At 33.9% G+C, this 22,350-nt stretch overlaps 1 protein-coding gene across 2 annotated transcripts in view; it reads right to left on the bottom strand.

Annotated features, from left to right (window-relative positions):
- Nucleotides 1-2,926: 2,926 nt before the first annotated feature.
- Nucleotides 2,927-22,350, bottom strand: part of LOC128998103 (ATP-dependent zinc metalloprotease YME1L-like) — a 54,132-nt gene continuing 34,708 nt past the window's right edge. For both annotated transcript variants that reach the window (XM_054424098.1, XM_054424099.1), the window contains exons 11-15: nt 20,854-21,079; nt 14,098-14,249; nt 12,584-12,730; nt 9,057-9,218; nt 2,927-5,545 (exon numbers count right to left, since the gene is read on the bottom strand). In XM_054424098.1, the coding sequence (XP_054280073.1) occupies nt 5,348-5,545; nt 9,057-9,218; nt 12,584-12,730; nt 14,098-14,249; nt 20,854-21,079 (885 nt within the window). In that variant the 3' untranslated portion in view covers nt 2,927-5,347. The remainder of the gene's footprint in view (nt 5,546-9,056; nt 9,219-12,583; nt 12,731-14,097; nt 14,250-20,853; nt 21,080-22,350) is intronic.

Below are 22,350 nucleotides of genomic sequence, written 5' to 3'. Positions count from 1 at the left end.
TCTGCCATTATGAAAAATTCATTGCCAATATTTCTTTTAAGGTCCCTTGCATTATTTTGCGTGTACAGTACTGTACTAATATGTACTAGGTGTTATTCATAAAAATACTATGCCGCAAACCCAAACTCAAACGATGATGATGATAGTAACGTTAATGATGTCGCTAAAACAATTTAACAGCTGAAAATAAGTGAAATAGAAAAGGTTTTGGTTAAATCCATCAAATGAAACTCGCCTGTCGTTATTTTACCATCGCCTTTTTTTAAAATATCTTTTTCAAAAAAGAAAGATTATATTGATTTACTTTGGATTTTAAAAATGTTAACGTTTTATTTTATTAAAGATTTATGGTGATACTGTACGTAAATATTGTGGTGTAGTAAAGTATATTATATTGTAGTTAAGTGTTAAATTTTGAAATTTTAGGGTGAATCGATATGAATATTTTTTTATAACATGGGTCTCTCCTACCTTAACATACATACCAAGTTTCATAAACATCGGTTGGAAAAGTGCAAAGATAAATATTTGTATGTAAAAAATACAAAATGGTGGATATCTGGTTAACGAAACGATTTCGGAAAAAATGTTATCCTTGATTTTCTGTTTATTTTGACCCAAGGAATTACTAGGTAAAGTATCTCCCCGCTTATTTTTAACACCCTGTTTATGATGTATTCTTATAAGTGAAAAATGTAAGCTGGTAATACAGAAAGATGTTTTATAAATAATATGAATGTACTGGTGATCTGTATATTCATCTTTTTCTTGTCCTTAGAACTGTAAATTAAAAGTCCACTCAGCAGTCGCATCGTACGATGTAGTTCTTTCCATGCGTTGCGAAATGCTAAATTTGCCGTCCTCTTCAACCCAAGTTATCTGTTGAACCACTGATTGTAAAAAATTCAAAAAAATATATTTTACGCATCACACTTTTGGCTACAACTTTGCCACAGACAAAACCTCTCTAACCCAAAAACAAACAAAAATCTCGCAAGCTAACTTTTTCATGTTAGAAATCACGATTTAAAACTATTTCACCATACATATCAATTTTTATTAATTAGATCGGTTAATAGTTTAAAGTTCCAACAAAATAGTCATCGAGTAGGACTAACCAAGAAGCTCTGTGCCAATTTTCAAAATTTTAGCACAACTTTAAGTACACCAAAACGCGAAATTATTGAAGTCATGCGTCGAGAGGACTATCGTTGTTTTAACAGATTATACTTTTGACCTTCCGGCACTGTTGACTCAGCGAAACTGAACTTATATTTTATCTTATTTCGTTATATTAAAACTGCTGTTGCATTAGGTCAAATTCCCAAAAAGTCAATTGCTTTAACATAGACCACGTTTTTAGCTCGGACTGTACTATTTGACTTACTGGGATTTTTGATCTACAGACACTGCAAAGATTGTAGTTTTTGACCTAGCGGCACAGGTATAAATTATTTGACCTTCCGGGACTGTTGACTTTCTGCAACGCGTCCCATCATCACCACATAGGGATGGCTAGGATTACTCTAACAGGAGGGTGAATTGCTTGGAACTCTCTAGCAGAGGAGCAGACTGTTTGATCTGTTTGGACTATACTACTTGGATTTTATAGCAGTTAATCAGACGAGACTGTGTGGATTTCCCTAGTGGGTAAGCAGACAAAATTGTTTGGAGTTCTCTAGCAGGGATTTGGACTAAAATGCTTGGATTACACCAGCAGGTAGATTTAGAAGCTCTTCTTACCAGAGCTTGTAGAGGCCCCGACTGTGTGGAGAGAGACTGATTTGTTACGGCGTGACCAACTGACAACTGATGACAGGGCTCTTCTGCACTTCGCTTATAAGGAGTTTTCTGGGGAAATGGTCTGCCGATGCCTGTTTCTGCTGCACTCCTATATGCCTGCTGGGCTCATTCTATTTCACTTTATTAGAGATTTTCCACTTAGTTGGTGTCTGGTAACACCTTGAGGTGAGGAACTCACAATATGCCATATGATATGTTAGGATACCTATTTATTTTTAGTTAGGCTTAAGGATCATGGTCATGGTATTGGTTCTTTTTCCTCATCTGAATACTGCTTCTCTTACAAGACAATACAAGTGTAACACAGTCAACTGTGTGTGTGTGTGTTAGTCGTTATCGTGTATTGTATACTGTAGGAGTTACAGTGTTTATTGTTTTAACAAATATCTTCTACCATTGCCTCTATTGTTCATGTCTAGTAATCTATTTGTTCTTATTTATGTTTATAGCCTACTTAAATCTAGTCAATTTTAAAATGTCCATTCACCATGTACATGATATGTAATATTTTTATTTTACATATAGCCTAACTTGTTAATCTGACAATGTCTATTGCTGTACTTCATGTTCAATGACCAAATAAAGAATCTTGAATCTTGTTTTCTTATTTTAACTCATTCTTATTTTTTACTTGTTAATTGATTTTCTTTACTTTAGTTGTATACATTTCTATTAAGTTGGTGCAAAAGGCATTTTTGGGAATGTAAAAAATATAAAATTAGCTCTCAAAAGAAATCAATAAGTATTTTACATTATTGTAAAGCAGCCCAGAATCAGTTTATAAATGCAAAACCGAGAAAAAACCTTACCATTATCTGACAGTATTATTCTCAATTCCCTCATATCTTATTAAAGTGTAGGACATTACTGGCTTTTCAAGCCCCAAGGATGAATAAGTGATTGTGAATGAATTTTTCCAGGGGTGTAAGGAAACTCTCACCCACTGGCAAAATGATTGGTCTAACCCGGACTAGATGTTTTACAAGATATCAAATACAGTATGTAGGCCTACGGGAGAGATAGCCCACATGGGATCCTGTTTGTTGGTTAAAACTTAAAGGAATTAGGGTTGATGATGTGCTTAGGAAACATCTGGATCCATATGAAGAAATGATTCACTTAATTATATACAACAATTGTTTATTTTCATAACTTTTACAGCATGTACATTTTTGGGAAAAATAATAGGTACACTGAAATTTCTCATTTTCTTTCAAACAAACCCTGTTGTTTTGAAAAAATACATGTTTTTTTAGATGTTCTTAATGGAGAATGAGTATTTATTAGTATTATGTAAACGTTGAAAACTGGAATGTTCATAGTGCTGGCTTTTGTAGCCCTCATAAAAAGTTACAATTATGAAAATATTAAAGCCAACAACTATGCATCTGAGTGAACAACAAACAAATATCTTCAAACACTAACAGGTAACCAAGGTAGACAACAAAACAACTTAAAAACTAAAAGATTCTTATGGTACTAACAAACACTCGTGTAGCTATTATGTAAAATGATATATATTATATTATGTTGTGTTATTTGTTAAAGCATTTACATGTCCATCAATGTGGCATTTAAATCAGTCATTACGTTGCATTTTATTATGTTTAAATAATTAAGTTGTACTTTAACATTTTTTATATTAAGATCATAAATTCACTTATAAACCTATGAATAAAATGTTCAAAAAAACTTAACCGTTTCTAAATTCAAGAACCATACCCCCTAATTGAATACTGACCTATCTTTTATGTAAATTTACCTAGTATTTAGTTAGCTATACATGTACATACCAAAGCGTAAAACTGTGAGATTTTCTAAAATTATAATTGTGAATTGAAAAATTTTACAATCTAGTTTTAGTGTTACAAAGGAATATCACAGACTAGAGTCGTTGGTAATTTGGTTTGGTTAAAAATGCCAAAACAATGAGTGATAACATTTTATGAAAAAGCAGAACAGTAATTATATTTAAAAGGGAGTAAAATTTTGATAAAAAAATATTTATATGAATTATACCGGATTTATCTGAAAAAGAATGGTGGGATTTAAAACGGTCATTGCTTGGAGTTTTTTTAGATAACTATTCAAGATAACTAAACAATTTAACTGTCAAATTTGAGTTGAAATACTACTAAGTTTCGTTTTGTGTGTAGCAAGAAAAAAAGGTGCACAAAAAGACAGCTGTTGTGACTCATATATATGGCCAGTCGCCAGTCAATGTCAACGGTGCAACAGAAGGCACAGTGTGATCTGAAGTTCGCTGAGTTTAAATTGATTGATAAATGTTTGCTTTTTCATATAGTAAACGGAAGAAACATAATAGAATCAGGCTAACCTGAGCTGATTTGAACTGGACGATGTGTGAATAACCCGATTGCTTGGAATAGCCACAGTAATAGTAAGACAAAGGATGATTGGATGATGAGTGTTTTAAGAAGAGTTTAAAAATAAATAAATGTGTTAATTTAGTAAAGTACAGAACCCTTGCACAGTTCACATAATATAATACTGAAAAAGGTTATGGTGTTAAAAACAACAAAACGTAACTGCAATTCCCTATATTTTTGACATCAACATTGCTGACTCATTGTGTTTACTTAAATAAAATTTGAATTCACGTAATTATTTCACTTGACGAAGTCTTAACGTTTGTGTCCAACAAAATTACGATACTGTATTTTATATAACATCATGCTTAAAATTTTAAAAATTAATTAAAAAATACCTAGATTTTATATTTCACAAAAAAAATGAGCACCCCAGCTTTTTTGTTGTGAACTTTGAACTCCAGACAAATTTTTTAACAAAACCCCTTCAACAAATGGTATGTTAAAATTTATAAAGTTCAGTTTAGCGGGACCTTGAATTCTAAAAAATCAATACCTAGTTGAAAACTTCTAATCAAACTTAACATGAGTATTGAAACAAAATAGTAAGAAAAAGAACAAAGAAACAAGAAAAAGAAATATTGTAACTTTTACAACAACTATTGTAACTTTTACAACAACAATATAATGATTCCCCATGAGTTTTAGTTGTATTTACTAAATCAAATTTCAGTGATACAAGAACCCAAAGCCAAAGAAATACAGGTACCACTTTAATGTGTTACATCCCTCTGGTTTTCTACATAATAATTTGTGATTTACATTTGGTAATGAGACACGTTCACTTAAATTTATAAAAAAATGTTAATTTTATAATGGCTATCATAGAAAAGGCATGTACAGTTAAATCATCAAGACCCTAGAAAAGTCAAGCTATGGCCGTAAATGTGCGTGAGTAGAGAAGTGAAAATTCTTAACATATAAAAAAAAATTACAGAGGCATATAATATCAAAGATAAGGACCTGCATTTCAAAACACAACCTGAAATTTCAACAACTTTGCATTCATAATATAATAAGTACATTATACAAACAACAAATGTTAAGGCAAAGCTATTCAAATGCAATGTTCCAACTTATCAGTTGCAAAATAAAACGAAAAAAAGCTTCAACATATTTAACTGAAAGAGAACAAAAATTAGTGGTTTTCTAGTTCATGATGTTGTACTAGTCGGTTCTTTCTTCTGTGGTTCCTTCCTGGAGGCTAAATCCTTCTCAGGTTCTTTTTTCCCTGACATTATCGCTTTGATGTCATCTGCGTCAAGGGTTTCATATTTCAAAAGTGCTTCTGCAAGCAATTTGTGTTCCTTCTGGTGATTTTTGAGAATCAATTTTGCCCGCTCGTAAGATTCCTGAAACAAAAAATTAACTTCAGTAGGTCTAAAACCTTTCATACTCACCTAGTTTGGGACTATTGTAAAAACCGGAAAAAATTTCAAGGGAGAAATGATCAAAGGGGTAGAATACCTCCCCAATATTTCTGAATTTAAAGAGTACAGATAATCTGAATAAATGTTGACTGAGCCCTGTTTGAATCATTGTTAAGAATAGCCAAGAAAAGTTGTGAAATCACAAAAAAATTTACTTTTATAGCTGCTCCCTTGATGACGACAACACTGTGATTGTCTTAAGCTCATGAAAGGGTGTGATAGCACGGCCACCTTTAACTACAGGCCGTGGCGTTCGAAGTGGCAACACCGCATGGGATGGCTGGATGGCTACTGCTACGCTACACCACTGAACGCTCGCGCTCGCGCCATACGGAGGATTGGACCAAGCACGCAAATGATCTATTAATTTAGATGTTTTATATCTGACAACACTGTTGTGTAGGAAAAGAAGGAAAGAATTATACGAGGCTTTTGTGTCAATACTAGAATATAATACAATATTTATTAAAACCTTTTACGGTACATTGAACATATAAGTATTAGGCCTATAATTGTAGTTTTCTTCCGTCTCTTCTACGTATTTACTCTATGCTTTATTATTTGTTAAACACTTAAAATTTAAATCCTATTTACATTATTTAGTTAAAGCTTCTATGTAAGCTATTGTTTTATCAATTATTAGAATGATGACGTTTACTATACCAAGTAAAAATTAACAAAAGCAATAAATAAAATTATTTAATTCAAGAAAGGATTGACATTTTTCTATGGTTACAGTAGCTATTATTTTTAGCTTTTTTTACTTTCGTGTAGTTATTTAACAAAATATTGCTCATTCTTAAAATAAATTTTGACACTATTTCCTTCAAATTAACTCCAAAAATACAAACAGTTTCAGCTATTTCTGAAATATCGATATCTGATATAAAAACCACAGTTACTAAAACCAGCCAACACAGAAGAACAACAGAACGCTAATTATACATGTTGTCGCTAATTTTAGTAATTCGCTAATTCCACCTAATTCAATCAAGATGGTGGTCGCCACGCCGCTATTGGTTGATGAGCGCTAAGCTAAAAGTTTCCGCTAGCCCCGCCTTCCGATTGTCTGTTGCAAGAATATTATCAATGGATTAGTTATTAATGGTTGTGCAATAACAAAATGAATGAAGTGATGTTTTTATTTCTCATAATACTACATAATAACGTGCAAACAAAACATATACTTGAAATGCATAATAAACTACAGCAAAATTATTAAAACTTAAAGGTAAAGGCATTTCTGTTTTAGGCTACGGTATTTAATTATGAAGACATTAAGTCGTGTAGTGTGCACCGTGTACGTGTAAACTTGTTGGTTGGATTGTAGTAAATAGTTAACCTGTCTTCAAAATGCATTCAATGCTGTGCTGTTGACTGTGTAATAAAATTACTTACTACAGGATAATATAAAAGGAACACAGGTAGAGCTTTCAGTTATAACTGAACTTCTGTACTGGTTGGGAATGTATGTATATTAAAAGATACAAAAGTAATATTCTTGAGGATAACCAAAATGCATATTAACCTGCTTGAAATAATTCAGTTGGCCTACATTAATTATTAGCTATGCGATGCTACACTACATCTTGCGGGGCAGCGCTACTCGCTGCACCGCGACACACAACTGAGATTTGGACGCTCTGTTCAACCCAAAATTTTAACAAAACTAAGCATGATAGAAAGAAAAGTTAAATAAAAACAGTAAAGTATATTTAATTATCTACAACTTTCTCACAGACGAAACTTCTCTGACCAACAAACAACAATTTTAGTAGGCGACTAACTTTTTCACTTTACTTTTCCAAACTTTTTCTAATGTGTTAGTTTTAAAAATATTTATATATACGACCAAATGAAGTTTTAGTTTTCAAAACCATACAATTGGCATGAAGGGTTCATTCCATAGCCCTGTACCAAATTTCAAAATTTTATCTCAATTGTAAGGGTGTAAAAATGCAGTATATTTAAACCGTGACCACTAGTTCCGTACTACCATAATGGTGAAACGGCCGGGAGTTAATGCTCGGTAGGGGTGTGCGAATACTACTTTTTCTTTTCGAATCGAATACGAATCGAATAGAGAGAATTTCAAATCGAATTAAAATTTTTTCGAATCGAATACTTTCTCTCAAATAGTATTTGAATAGTGAACATTTTTTAACCGAATACTAACCCTCAAGTAATGAAAACTTGAAATCAATGTCAAGTCAACTCTCAATAACTTAATTACTAAAACTGATGGTATATTTTTTCAGAATAAGTGTATATTGTAAATGTATCTTTTGTTTATTTAATTTAGGCCTAGTTTAATTCAATAGGTAACTGAACTTAGATAATAAGTAAAGGTACAAAGCTGAACCAAGTTTTATTAGTCAAAATTATAAAGCACTAACAATAACAAATTTTGTAAAACACATTCAACCAATTGGGTAGTGATAATCATTATAACCACATAAAAACGCACATTGTTTTCTTTAACTAAGTAGGGATTTAGGCCTACAACTTACTGTCAGCCCTAAGTTTATGTTTTAGAACATAACTTTAAAAAGGTATGCCTAAAATAAAACTTGTTGTCATAACTTAACATAGCCTAATCTCATGACTTGGGCTTAGGCTACTGGACAACTAGGTTTGAAGTTACAAGAACCTAGGCCCTATTTTTAACCATTTACAGTACCTTGGGTAATACTGAACTTATACTACTTATGTTATATTGCAGTTTTTTTGCCTTATCTACCTAAATTAGACTATTTTAAGCAGTTTTTACCATTGGCACTTTTGGGGGAAACGTCTATTTCACCCTGAAAATTGCGTTTGAAAATCAAGAAAAATGCTAAAATCAATGATTTTTGGGACTTGAAAATTTTCTTTTTAACTTAGGTGTGATTTTTAAAATTATTTAGTCAATTTTAAAAACTTTTCTGGCAAATGCCGTTTTTCACAGGAAACCAAGTTTGAAAAATCATAAAAAATAGTTAAGTGCCAAAATGACCCAAATTTGTCTTGGGATTGGATCTTGGGAATGGATTCACCTCTTGTTTTTACCATTGGCACTTTTGGGGGAAACGTCTATTTCACCCTGAAAATTGTGTTTGAAAATCAAGAAAAATGCTAAAATCAATGATTTTTGGGACTTGAAAATTTTCTTTTTAACTTAGGTGTGATTTTTAAAATTATTTAGTCAATTTTAAAAACTTTTCTGGCAAATGCCGTTTTTCACAGGAAACCAAGTTTGAAAAATCATAAAAAATAGTTAAGTGCCAAAATGACCCAAATTTGTCTTGGGATTGGATCTTGGGAATGGATTCACCTCTTGTTTTGTTAGTTACATTCCACATATTACATACCTGAGGCCCAAGAGGAAGGCATTTCTAAGGATGAAAGAGGCCACCAACCTCTGTAAAATAATAAAAGATCATAAAATTCTCACCTGCAGTATCCTTTGGATTTCGTTATCGAGAACTGCTGATGTGGAGGGACTCAATTCATTGATCTGAATCAAGCCCTGTTTATCTGTGTCATGGGTTCGTAAACCTGCTTTTTCTGACATCCCCCAGTCTTTAACCATATGAGTCGCAATCGCAGTAGCTTGCTGTAAACAAGAAGCTAGCATTATCGTTTCATTAAGGTTATATTAAATACACCAATTTTAATAACAATAATAAAATTTTGGTAAAAAAACACAACAGCTGTTTTAGGAGGTAACCTTCCACACTCAAAATATACGGTTAAATCTTTGGGAGATTTCAGCGTTGATGAACTGGCCTGGATTGCTCCAATTCATTTGAAATATCAGCCAGTAGTTTTAATAGTTGGATTTTTAGTTTTAAGACTGGATTTTATAGTTGTAAAAGAAATTTCAAGAAGATTTACATTTTTAAAGTACGGTACCTATTTAATTTTTATTGTTTCTAAAATACTTTTTATTTAACATTTTAAAAATCTCCAGAGCAAATGAAAAATTCTTGATTATTACTTCTTTTTAGAGGTATGCGAATATCTAAGAATTCGAGTCGGATTTGGTTCGGGTAGATATTTGTATCCAAACCGAGCCCAAATTTGATATCCGACACTAGCCGTTAAATACCCAACTTTTTCGGATAGATTGTATATTATTATGACGTTTAATATTTAACTATAGTTGCGATAACTTTTTTTATTTTCGTAGCGTAAGCGCCACAGGCTTCATGGCGCAAACGTGTGAGCCTACCGTTCACCAAATTTGTTTTTTCGGGCTTGGCGCATTGAACCTCAACGGTTTTGTCCCAGAACTCTCCCCTGTCTTCTCTGGAGTCTCGCAGCGCTCGAGGCTACACCGCCTTGTCCCACACAATTTCAATCTCAACGAACATAAGTTTACCAATATAAGGAATAGGTTAGCGTGTTAGGATAGGAACATATAACCAGAGGGGAAGCCTAATGGCTTTCGCCCCTCCACTGGTAAAATATAATTTAGGGCAAATGTTTGGTTCTGCTTAACCGGACTAATCAGGGCCGATTTACCGAATAGGCACGGTGGGCACATGACTAGGGGGCGAGACAATTGGTTTTTTTAGGGGCACCAAAATATTTGAAAATAAAAATTGGTGGTTGTATTTGCATGCAATCGCGGTAAAATTATGATAATCCCTCGCGGCCATGTACACATCGTAATTGTCTTCCGCAATTGCGGCAAAATTATGACTATTTCCCGCGGTCATGTAGACATAATTTTATCATCTTCCATGATCGCGGCATTATATGAGCATATTCCACGGTCGTGAGGATATTATCATCTTCTACCGTGAATGAGACAAAATTCTGATTTTTCTGGCGGTCGTGCGGATATAATAATTGTCGTATGATGTTATGAGCGATCGTGATAAATTGAAAATTCCAGTTAGAAATACAAAATCACACGTATTTCTAGGTTTAAAAAAATCAAACATAATTCTTGTATTTTCGGGTTTTCTCAGTCGGTGACAACCTGTTATATCAAAATCAGGCCTGGGACTAATCCCTTTTAGTCAGTTATTGCTACCACGTTGTTAAAGGAATGTAACTTGCCAGGAGAAGATCCTAGTCTCAGTTCAATTACCAGATCAATTTCATAAGCTATTCTCAGTGTCAAATCATCAGTGTAATTGTGTAATCAAAGTTAGCTTGGGCTACATTCTTGTCTAGGTAAAAGGTCTCTGTCATCTGGTCCCCAGCAATTGTTTCCAATAATTATTAACTATTACGGTGTCGGTAGCAGCAAACATAGGTTAGGGCCCAGACAGGCTAGGGTCCGATTCCAGGCTCTAGAGGACTAGTCCCACATTCCGTAAGTCACAGAGCTAGTCTCTGCACCTACCTACGAACACTAGTACGTACTCCATTCCACCAACACTCTTACACACTTTCAGTAAAACCAAATACACCACCAAATTACACCCACCATATCTACCCAACTGAACTCCCCCCTCACATTGTTGTGGTATACTTTTTATTGGTGGGTTGGCGTCACTGATCTCGTAACATCTGTTGTATACAAAACCAAACCAGCCAGGTGATTAATCTTCATGTTATTGTTTCGCATGCACAGACCAAAACACTCCGTTCTTCTTCTTTCTGATGCGTTTTGAGTAGGGATGGACGAGGTTGGATTTTTAGTTTAATACGAAACGAGACAAGATTTTTATTTCTCAAAAAATTTTGAGACGGGATTTCCCTTCTCATTCACAACGGGAAATGCACATTCGACATTTTTACATGATTTTGTAACATTGTTAGATGACTGTTTAAATACAATAATAATAATAATAGGCAAGAATATTTAAAATCTTTTATTAAAAACATTATCATAAAAAAGTTATATTAATTACGTCCAACTTATTAAAAATGCTTACAATTAGGAAACATGGTGATATCAGTTAGGATAGAGTTAAACTTATACTCAAATTAAATAAATCATAAAATAAAACCAATATTCATTTGTATAAAATAGTTACTTGTTTTGGCTTTGTTTTAGTAGTAAAACATGTCTCACACTGATTACACTTAAAAAAACTTCTCAAATGATAAAATAATTAAATTAATATTTACATGTAAAGAATTAATCAAATAAGAACGCCTTTGCAAAGGAAACGCAACTACAACGTGCTCCTGTATTGCGGGTATCGCATTGACTTCCTAACAGGCGTTTTTTATTTTTTTATTCTCGTCTCGAAAAAGTCTTGATATAAAATAAATCTTGTCTGGTATATTGAGATTTAAAATTTCCTGAAATTTTGAGACTTGACCATCCCTAGTTCTGAGTCCAGCGCTGAAACTCTAATTACCTCAGGCTGTTTTAAATGGAATATATTCAGTGCATTAGAATGTGTTTGTGTTGTTTATTGAAAATGGCGTTTGGATTTAACTATGCATATTTTAGAGCAGACATAGAAGACACTTATAGAATTACAGAATATTTCTGATAGAGACGCCGCTGTTCATCTTTCTGACAATGACAAAAAAGGGGTGCAAAGGGGTTCACATCCCTTAAACTAAAAAGTCACTACTTGCACACCCCTATAATATATTCATTAAAGAGCATTTGAAAACTTATTTATTTTTAAATATTCATTAAAACTATCACAAACACGGTTCATTTACACGCAACTTGGACCACGTAAGCCCACATAATTTTTTTGGATTTTCCAAGTCCGTTGCAGAATGTTTAAAAATGTTCTGCTTTGGGGTACTAACATTCTCATGGGGAGGCAGGACTAAATATTAATAGGTATTTAATTATTTTTCTATTCGACCCAATATGTTTTGTTGCTTGATCTTCTTTTTCCAAAGGGTTATCAGTAACAACAAATCATGATATGCTAAGAATAGCCTACCTACAATGGAACTCTGAATTGCCCTTGTATAATTTGTTAGGATACATCATCTCAGGGAAATAGCTCTTCTTCAAAGTTGAAATATTATAAACATTTTGGAGGTTACCTTAAGATCACTGGAGGCCCCAGAGGTAATCTTGTCTGCGCCAAAGATAAGTTCCTCCGCAGCTCGACCTCCCATCATGGTATCCATCATAGCTAGTAGCTGGGACTTGGTCACATGGTAGCGTTCCTTCTCAGGGATATAGGCTGTCTGGATACAACAAGTTTTAAATGAAAAAACTAATAATAGGTGTTTTACATTAAATAATACCTGAAGGCATTTACTATGTTAATTTTTAAGGATTATAGTTGAGACCGAAGGTTTAACTGAATTTTTAACAATCGAGGAGTAAACTATTCAAATTAGTGTGTAAAGCATTCAGGATAGACTCCTTCCTAATCAGGTAAGTTCCAACTAAAATACTTAATTCCTAGCTTCCTACAATTGAATTAACCACCTTAAATCCTTGGGTGTGTTGTTTGTCTAATAGCTAGCGTCTCCGAAGGTGGCATCAAATCAAATAAAGTCAAATCTTTATTGCCAGAACATTTTACAATGAATAGCAATTTCAACTAGATATATTAAATATATAACTATAAAACAGTCCACAGATAATCATATACATACTTAAGTTATACATGGCCATTAACATTAAGGAAAAACTCATTTATGTCATATGGACTAATGCTAATCAAAAGATGCTTAACGTTCCTCTTACAACAGTTAAATTCTAAATATTTATAATGAGAAGGTAGAGAATTATACAGTTTTCACCCATTGCAACAAAACAATTCCAAGTAGCCTAACTTTTTAATTACACTGGGAATTCTAAGTGAGTTACAGTTTCTAGTAAAATAGTTATTATGAACATTTTTGTTTGTTGATATAGTATGTAAATTTCTTTTAATAAACAACAGACACTCTAAAATATACACTGCAGGTACAGTGAGTATATTAAATTTTCTAAACAATGGCTTACTGTGGGTCCTCATGTCAACATTTGCTATAAGCTGTGAATGAAGTACCTCAAATTTTGTAAATACATTAAAATGGAAATGTAAATAGAATTTTTTGCTTGTATATATACTTTCTGATTATATTATACTTTCTGTTTTTAGTTTTATCTAGTATTAGTAAATTGACAAGAGTTATCCTGTAAAGCAGTATATACTGAGGAACGCTTGCTAAATAAAGGCCTTTTTGATTTGATTTGTTAACTTTAATAGCGCGCTTTTGTTCAATAGCCATTTTTTTAACGCTTTTGTCATTACCCCATACAATAATTCCATATGATACATAACTATGAAGGTATGCATAATAAACAATAATGAGAATATTCGTTGACACAATAGATCTTGGCCTAATCAACATAAAAGTACCCTTAGATAATTTGGTACGATGAGGGCGGATTAGATCCCTGGCATATCCACAAAGATATAAGAAGTTTGGACCACTTTCTCTTAAGAGCCTTAGTAATTCTTTCATTGAAAATACCAAAAGCGTAAACATTAGTAAAAAAGCAGCAACACTTGATTTGAGACAATGCCAAATTGCCTCAATGTGGAAATGTAACTTACATGTCCAAGTGACGGGCCTCTAGGGATGATTGTGACTTTGTGTAAGGGATGTGAGTCCTTCGTGTAGTAAGCAACCACAGCATGACCTCCCTCGTGGTAGGCTGTTATCTCGTTTGTTTCATCATCCATGATACGAGACTTTCTCTCCGGCCCTGTGCAGTTATAATTGATTAGGCCTATCATTAAACTAGAGTTTGATTAGGTCTCTAAGAAATTTTTTACATTATAAGTGGATGATTAAAGATTTTTTTAGAGATAGTGTTCGACTAGCTTCTTGGGAAAATTACTGTCCAGCTAATATGTAGACCATAAAAGGTCACAAAACATAACACTCAATATAGGACTTGTACAGTTATTAGGTTATGAAGAAGTAGGTTCTACACTCACACTGTAAGGGTAAATAATCCCAAGTAGGTCCTGGATTCTGATTTTTTCGAGCTAGGCCTAGTTCTTTCTATCCCTTTTCAAAAAACCAAATCCCAAAAGAAAATATTTAAAGGGAAAGAGATTAGTTTAGAACATGTAAAAACTAGTGATGGGTCGGTACCACTTTTTCAATGTCGGTTCCGGTACCGGTTCCTCGCCAAAATCGATTCTTGGTTCTCAGTTCCGGTACCATCGGTACCTCATTTCAAATTAGGCCACATAATTGTTTTATTTTAAAAACAAAATATCCCTCTTTACATTTTTGAAACTTATTATTTTTTATTAGTGTATGTTGGTTATATTCAGGGATTAAGAAAATAAAACTTAAACCTATTTGTACAAACAACACTTTGACAACCAAATCAACAATATTCGAATCAAAACAATATATACCATAGCCTACCAGAAGTGTTAAATACAGGGGCTATTTGTTGAAATGATTCACTGTTAAACCAATAAATTTAACATGGGCAAATCTTGGAAAGAAAATAGGTTCTGGAAATGTGTTAAGTTAACTGCCTGTTAAGTTCTAGCTAAATATTTAGAAGGAAGAAATGTTGAGTCATTTTGTACCTATAGCCAATAGCCTGCATGAAGTTAATTTTAGACTCCACTATTAAGGGAAATTTAGAACAAAAGTATCTATGGAAGGGACGTTTTAAACAAAACTTTTTAGAAAATAGGCCTAAGTACATATTCATATGAGGTTACAGATTAAGTTGCAGGCTTGTTTGAAAAAAGATTAAACAAAGGCTTAGTTTCGTGACTTTGATGTTTTTTTTTTTTTTTTTTTGTAGGCCAAGTGCCTGTACCGGTATTGTGGGGTTTCTGTTGTTCGCTTCATCAGTTTTAAAATACTTCCAAATAGTCAGGTTGGGTAGCAGGAAAATATTTCAGTTCTGGCAGACAGGCTGCAATTTTAGGTGGTTATAGTATACAAGTTTCTGAACCTAAAACCGCCCAGACCCCAATTTTGAAGGACCTCGGTCGTCCGTAATGACGTCATCAAGATGGCGGCCGTAAGAGGATGCTGGGTCCCCATGAATTGGCTATAACGACCGAATGCCTGAACCGATTTTCATGAAATTTGGCACACAAGTGCTTGAATACATTATGTCGGCCTGGGTTGAAAATGGTCAAGTTTCATCAAGTCATTTCAAAATGGCGGCCATTCAAAACTAAAAAAAAAAATAATAGGAAAATAATTGTGAATTGTTTCATACAGGGTGAGTTTTAAATGAGTTCCCCCCTACTTTTTTATACTTTTCTTGAGATATAAACTCCGAACCACGTCAGATAATTGTAGAGTAGCGATTACTTCATTTCGACTAGTTTTAATTGTATCCGTTTTTTGTTATCAAGCTTTTTTGATAAAATATAACAATTATTTTTATTTAAAATGTCAATATTTCAAAAACCAGACATGACAATGAAAAACTGATTGCGGCATTGAATTTAACATAAAAAAGTAGTTCAAAATAATGGGTCACAACACCACCTTCATGTTTAAAATAATTTATCACATTTCAAAATGGCGGATCCAAGATGGCTGCTGAAAAAAATACATCCGTCATAACCGAGTTAAAATAGGTCAACAATGAATGGTGGTGTCCACTTATCTTTATCTAGCACTATTTTGAGATTATGGCCTTAGTTTGTAAATGCACAATGTTATAATGGACCAAAAATAAAGTTATAAAAAGTTCTCATAACTTTAGAATGGATCAACATTTTTTTAAACGGATTGCAGCATCGTATTCAGCGTAAAGGTTTTGTTTGAAACGGTGGGTCACAACCCTATCTTTACATTTGAAAAAATAACTTTGTTTCCAAAATGGCGGATCCAAGATGGCGGCCAAAAATGTAAACCCGGTCAAAATGAAGTTCTTGCTACTCTACAATGATCTGACATGGTTCAAAGTTGATATTTTAAGAAATGTATAAAAAGTAGGGGGGGGGAACTCTTTTAAAACTCTCCCTGTATAAAACAATTCACAATTATTTTCCTCATATTTTTTTAGTTTTGAATGGCCGCCATTTTGAAATGACTTGATGAAACTTGACCATTTTCAACCCAGGCCGACATAATGTATTCAAGCACTTGTGTGCTAAATTTAATGAAAATTGGTTCAGGCATTCGGTCGTTATAGCCAATTCATGGGGACCTAGCATCCTCTTACGGCCGCCATTTTGATGACGTCATTACGGACGACCGAGGTCCTTAAAAATTGGGGTCTGGGCTGTTTTAGGTTCAGAAACTTGTATACTATAACCACCTAAAATTGCAGCCTGTCTGCCAGAACTGAAATATTCTGCCACTATATGCAGCTATACGACCCCACTAAAACTTGGGAAGCCATTATCAGGAATTTATCACAAATTAGTATATAAAAACAATAACTTAAGGTAGGTAGGACTACTTCTAGAATCTTGTAATGAACTAATCTACTTTCACTTATTAATCTTAACCTATCGTTATTTGTTGGTAAAATTAATTTAACCCTTCGTCGGCATCTTTGATTGTAAAACACAATCGGTGACAAACAGAGTTTTTTTCCCGGGTGTTGAAACTTTGAAACATTTGACAAACACTGTTTTTATTCATATAATAATACAAAAATGTATTTAAGCCATGCACAATTAATAGAATTGTGCATGAAATCAATAAAAACTCTTACTTTAAATATTTATATAAATATATAGCAAACAAAAACATCAACACCATCGGTGACTCACGGAGCCGGGCTCCATGCTACGTTACTCTTCGGGCTTCAACTAATTAATAAGGATTTTGGAGGGAGGTGTGAGATCAAAATTATGTTCAATTAGTTTCTAGAAAGATTCACGTAAGGTACTGTTACTCTTCAAGTTACCGGCTGGCGATAACACATATTTTTCTATAAAAACAAATGCGCCCGGAGGAAAACTTTGTGTAGTCACCAATAAAGGGTTGAGTTTTATAAGGGTTGAGGTTGTGTTTTATAAGTAAATTTTGTAGCTCTTGAATTACAATTTCTATTCAGTCTCAGTCTCAGTGCTTATGCTGGCAGAGTACATAGAGTACAGAGAACATAAGCCGGATAAGAATTTAACAGAAAACATCAGATTCAATAAGTACCGTATCATGAACTGATGCTTCATATATTTGCTTTGAATCGACACTATGGTTCATTGGACAAGGACGGTATTAGGCAGCATACTTTAGCCTCTTTGAATCTCACATGGGGTTAGGCCTCGTTGTGTGGGGCTGCTCCCTGCAAAACCAGCTGTGTGCGTTACTGACAATGTCAGGAAACTTCAAAATACTAACTGATGTTTGTTTGTACATTTATCTTGGTTTGATTTTTAAAAAGGTAAAGTTTGATCTTGTTAATGCGCCGGAAGCTGTCACACATATATCCACAATGTACCCAGAAATAGACTCCCCTGTATTTATAAACTCCTAACATTTTGTATAAAGTTGGCAAAAAACGGTACAGTACCCCATGGAAGTGTTTTAGAAGTCAATTTGTGTATTATTTTGATGGATAATCGTTATTACCATGTTAATGAATGTATGACTGCAACCTGTACTGCCGCTGGTTTTAAGCCTTTGAAATCAATTTTTTTCTTTTTTTGATAAGTATAGGTTGCCATTCAAGCAGACGAGAAAATGGCGGCAGCGACGTATACTCGCCATTCGACCGCAAAGGGTTAACATGTTATCTATTTATACGATAAATTAAGAACACAGCTCCAAATTGATACAATTGGTGATATGTCAATGTATTTATAAAAATATTTTGTGGCAAATAAAGAGTTTTGAGTTCTTAAAAAGCAATTCTTATCCTATTACAGTTTAAAAAACCTAAGTATAACTACTAGCACTATTGAATATTTGAGAAAACTATTTGATTCTGTTTCCCCGCCCTCACAAAGTGTTTGGCAGTTAACAGAAAATACCAACTACACCTTTTAAAACAAATGTCATTAGGATTGTCATATTATGAAACTAGCTGCATCTACTAGAACCATCAGATACAGGGGTTCAGTTCATTATATTCTAAGAAGTTATATACCCTCTTAGCAGCACAGATGTCACCAAAATGTAACCTGTGGTGCCAATATTTGACAATAAGTAAGAAACAGAACTACAAGGTTTTTACATATCACTATTTCTCAAGAACCAGCTATGTTTTCAATGAGAAATAGTGACAGCGAACAAAGCTATTTAAGCTACTAAACAGAGAGAATAAGTGCCACTACAACCAAATGACACTTTGAATGGTCCCTCGTATTGTTTAATTTCAATGTCATACATTCTTAATAAATAAACAGGCCTATATATGGATCCTAAGAAATCTTATAGCTCACACAATCGATCATGGAGGACACATGGTGGAACATGGAGGAGGATGGTATAATCCTAAAATGGTTTTTAAATATTTCAAGCTCGGGCTCAAAGAGTGAAAAGTTTTATAGGGCTCTCATTAGTATTACCAAATCTGTTGAATTGAACACAATTACTGACAGGTCTAAAAAGTATCCTGTCGATATTATTTTGTTTCTTCATTTCAAATCACAATCAATCTGTAAAAGTGCATTAAAAATGTATACTTTTACAGATTATAGAGCAATGAAGTATGTTATGGTACTAAAGAGTTCATTCTGATGTAAAATTTGTCAAAAAATTGGGAGATGTAGATTAAGTTACAAAAACGAGTTGGTAGTTGTACAACCAAAAACTAACTTCAATACAAAATAATAGCTGTGAAGAGTAAACAAAATCAATTAGTGAATATAACCACAAATGGCAATTTAATACCTTTATAAGCACAAAAATCTTTACTAAATAGCAATTTACTTGAGTTTCCGTGAAATGCCATTACAATCTAACATTCTTACAATTACATATGGTTGTTTGACTCGATTCAATACTCTAGTGCTTGGATAAAAAGCTAATGATTGTTTGGAGTCAAAAGTTCTTCAACTACAGCATTAATCATGTAAAATAGGTGAAAAAATGAAACTGTTTAAAAGAGCTAAAGTATTTCTTGGTTTTTCTTTTAACTTTTCACCAGTGCACCGATACTTGATGCTAATTCATTATCTGTTCAAACGGTTCTAAAAAAATTCCCCAGATGGCAGCAGATGTCAAACATCAACCCTAGTGGCGAAATAAACAGCTACGTCCGTCCAAATACAAGCACATTGCGTTGTCATATCGACGGCAGGCCTGGCTCGACATTAGAGTTCGTGTGGCCATGACGCACGGCGTGGCTCCCCGCCACTTGAGCGCAAAAGGGTTAAATTGAATTAGTTTAACGAGAACTTAGGTTTGCTGCAACAGGGAGGTTAAAAAAGGGTTTTTTGTCGTAAAATGTTAGTAGTTATGTAAGAAATGGATGTATTTTCTAAATTTGATCAAAATATGTTCATAAACAAGCAAACTAGCCTACAACAGTTGACTTATTCTCCATGAGAACAATATGGGAATTTTAAATTTACAATTTTTGGAATTTTCTCCGTAACCATTAGATGCATAATAAACGCTTCAATATATAAGCTCTACAAAGTAGTTTGGAAAGAAATTGTGGAATTTTGTGTTTTAAGGTTAAAAATGGGAAAACATGTTTTTACCCCATAAAAGCCCCCATAAACCCCCGCTCCGTTCCCATAGTCCGATCATGCTGGTCCACAAACTCGTTCCAATAAATTTACGTTTACATGTTTGTACTAAATTTCATCAAAATCGGATCATTTTTCCTCGAGTTATCGTGCTAACGGACACACATATATGTATGAATTTGAACGGATGGTGTTTTTGGCCTCTAGGGACCTCAAAACGAAAAAGTAAGGCCCCGGGTCCAGGTCTTACCATGAGTACTAAGGTAATAGCTTATTCCCTACATGGGAAATTCGCTAAAAAACAGGAAATTTTGGAAAATGTTAGAGCTTAAGATTGAATAAACTCAAATGGCAACATAGGTTTTGTAATACATCATTAATAAGGTCTTTAAAAAACAAACATTTTCTACACTTAGGCTACACTTTCTACTCAAACATTAGTACACCTCTGCCACTCTTATCTGTCATATGTTTTGTTACCGTGTATCCAGATAATTTTTACGATGGTTGCCTTTGTTATTTAAATAGGCCTATTGAACTAAGACTAAGTGTCATAATATTTGCCAACATATCTGAATATGAAATTTCCGGGAAATTCACGCTGCCATAAAATTCTCGTATGATTCCCAGGATTCCCACTGTGTGAAAACCCTGTACAATAGTCAGTAGTAATCACTAAATGCGACTTAAGATGATATTCAATATCACAAAGCTTAGACTCACCCATAATGACTTTATCCCTGGCTACTTCGAGGTATTTCATTGTTACAAAGTCAGCCCCATCAATGGCTGCGCGCAAGGCTGCTTGATTGATCATGTTCTCAAGGTCAGCTCCGGTAAAGCCGGTTGTTCCACGAGCTAGGATGTCGACATCTACGTTCTTGGAGCGAATGCGACCCAGGTACATGGTGAGAATCTCCTTGCGGCCCGAGTAATCAGGTGCCGGGACCTGTCAACATATGAGAAGGTTTTAAAGCAATCAAAACTGACTTAATTTAATACAAGTGGGTGAATAGCTCAAAAATAGAATGGGTTAGTGATTTTTCTACATTTTTTGTTGGATTTCAAAAGTGTCCAAATATAGCTGGCTGGGTATCTGAGTTGTCATAGTGCTCGTGTGATATTCAATCCTGAGAAAAGTCAGTTTTTAGCCTCGGTAGTTCTTGGCTTTTAATGCATATTTTGCTAACCAAACAGCTGACCTAAGTCTTTTAGGGTTACAAGGCTACACAGGTCATAGCACTCACAGGCCATTCATCACACACATTCAACCTAGAATATTTATTCTTATGGAAATAATAAAATTTTTAACGGTTGTAATTTACTTATTTATGGATATATTTTGATCGAACTTGTTCAATTTTGTTTATACTAAGCTATTAATATGTTACTAAAAACACACTTTATTGGCCTCCCTGAAGTAGCAAACCTCGGTACTCATTAAACCTAATGTTTTTGAAATAGATATATACCAAAAGTGACAAAAAAATATAAATAAAATAGCAGTCCAAGAGGCTAGCATCTCAATACAAATCATGTCATTTTCGGCTTGAAATGGGATGCTAACCTCTCGGACACCAGCCTCCTAGTATAATCGTAGCCTAAGTGTGTACTACTTTAATTAATGGTTTTTATTTTAGTGATGCCAATATGTATTTTGAGTTGTTCTCCACTCTAATTTTTTAGTCTTGTGGCAGATTTAGTGGAATATAGGCTCAGCTGCTCATTGATAGATACTTTAACAGTAAAAAAACATTAGATAACATCAATTATAAAATAGAGCAATTGTTTAAAACTCTTTCTACTCGTATGTCGCTGCTACCGCGACATTCACATCTGATTGCTTCACTCGTATGTTGCAGCCACCACGACATTTTCCGCATCGGCTTTTTAATAATAAATCCCTTTTATTGAGCGGAGCGAGCGAAGCGAGCGAAGCTCTTATACGTCGACTTTTATGCATTTCGTAATACGCAAACTCCTCCTTGACGGCTGAATCAATCGTTTTCAAATTTTGCATGGTGATAAAGACCATACCGGTGAGTGCCAACATCTATATGGCGTTAAAAAAGTCTCTCAGGAATCCGCCCCACTGGGTCTCAAAGTTTCAATGTAATCCTTATGGAAGCAGTATTTGACACATAAACAAAGACATATGATCAGCTGTTGACTTTTGAATGCAGTAGATAAATAAATAGCTGATAGCATTATGCCACAGAT

The sequence above is a fragment of the Macrosteles quadrilineatus genome, unplaced genomic scaffold (genome assembly GCF_028750875.1).
Source record: "Macrosteles quadrilineatus isolate MER2022 unplaced genomic scaffold, UCM_ALF_1.0 Scaffold_7__1_contigs__length_78375512, whole genome shotgun sequence".
NCBI classification, from domain to species: Eukaryota; Metazoa; Arthropoda; class Insecta; order Hemiptera; family Cicadellidae; genus Macrosteles; species Macrosteles quadrilineatus.
The sequence above is the reverse complement of the archived record's forward strand: the minus strand, read 5'-3'. Positions and strand labels throughout refer to the sequence as shown.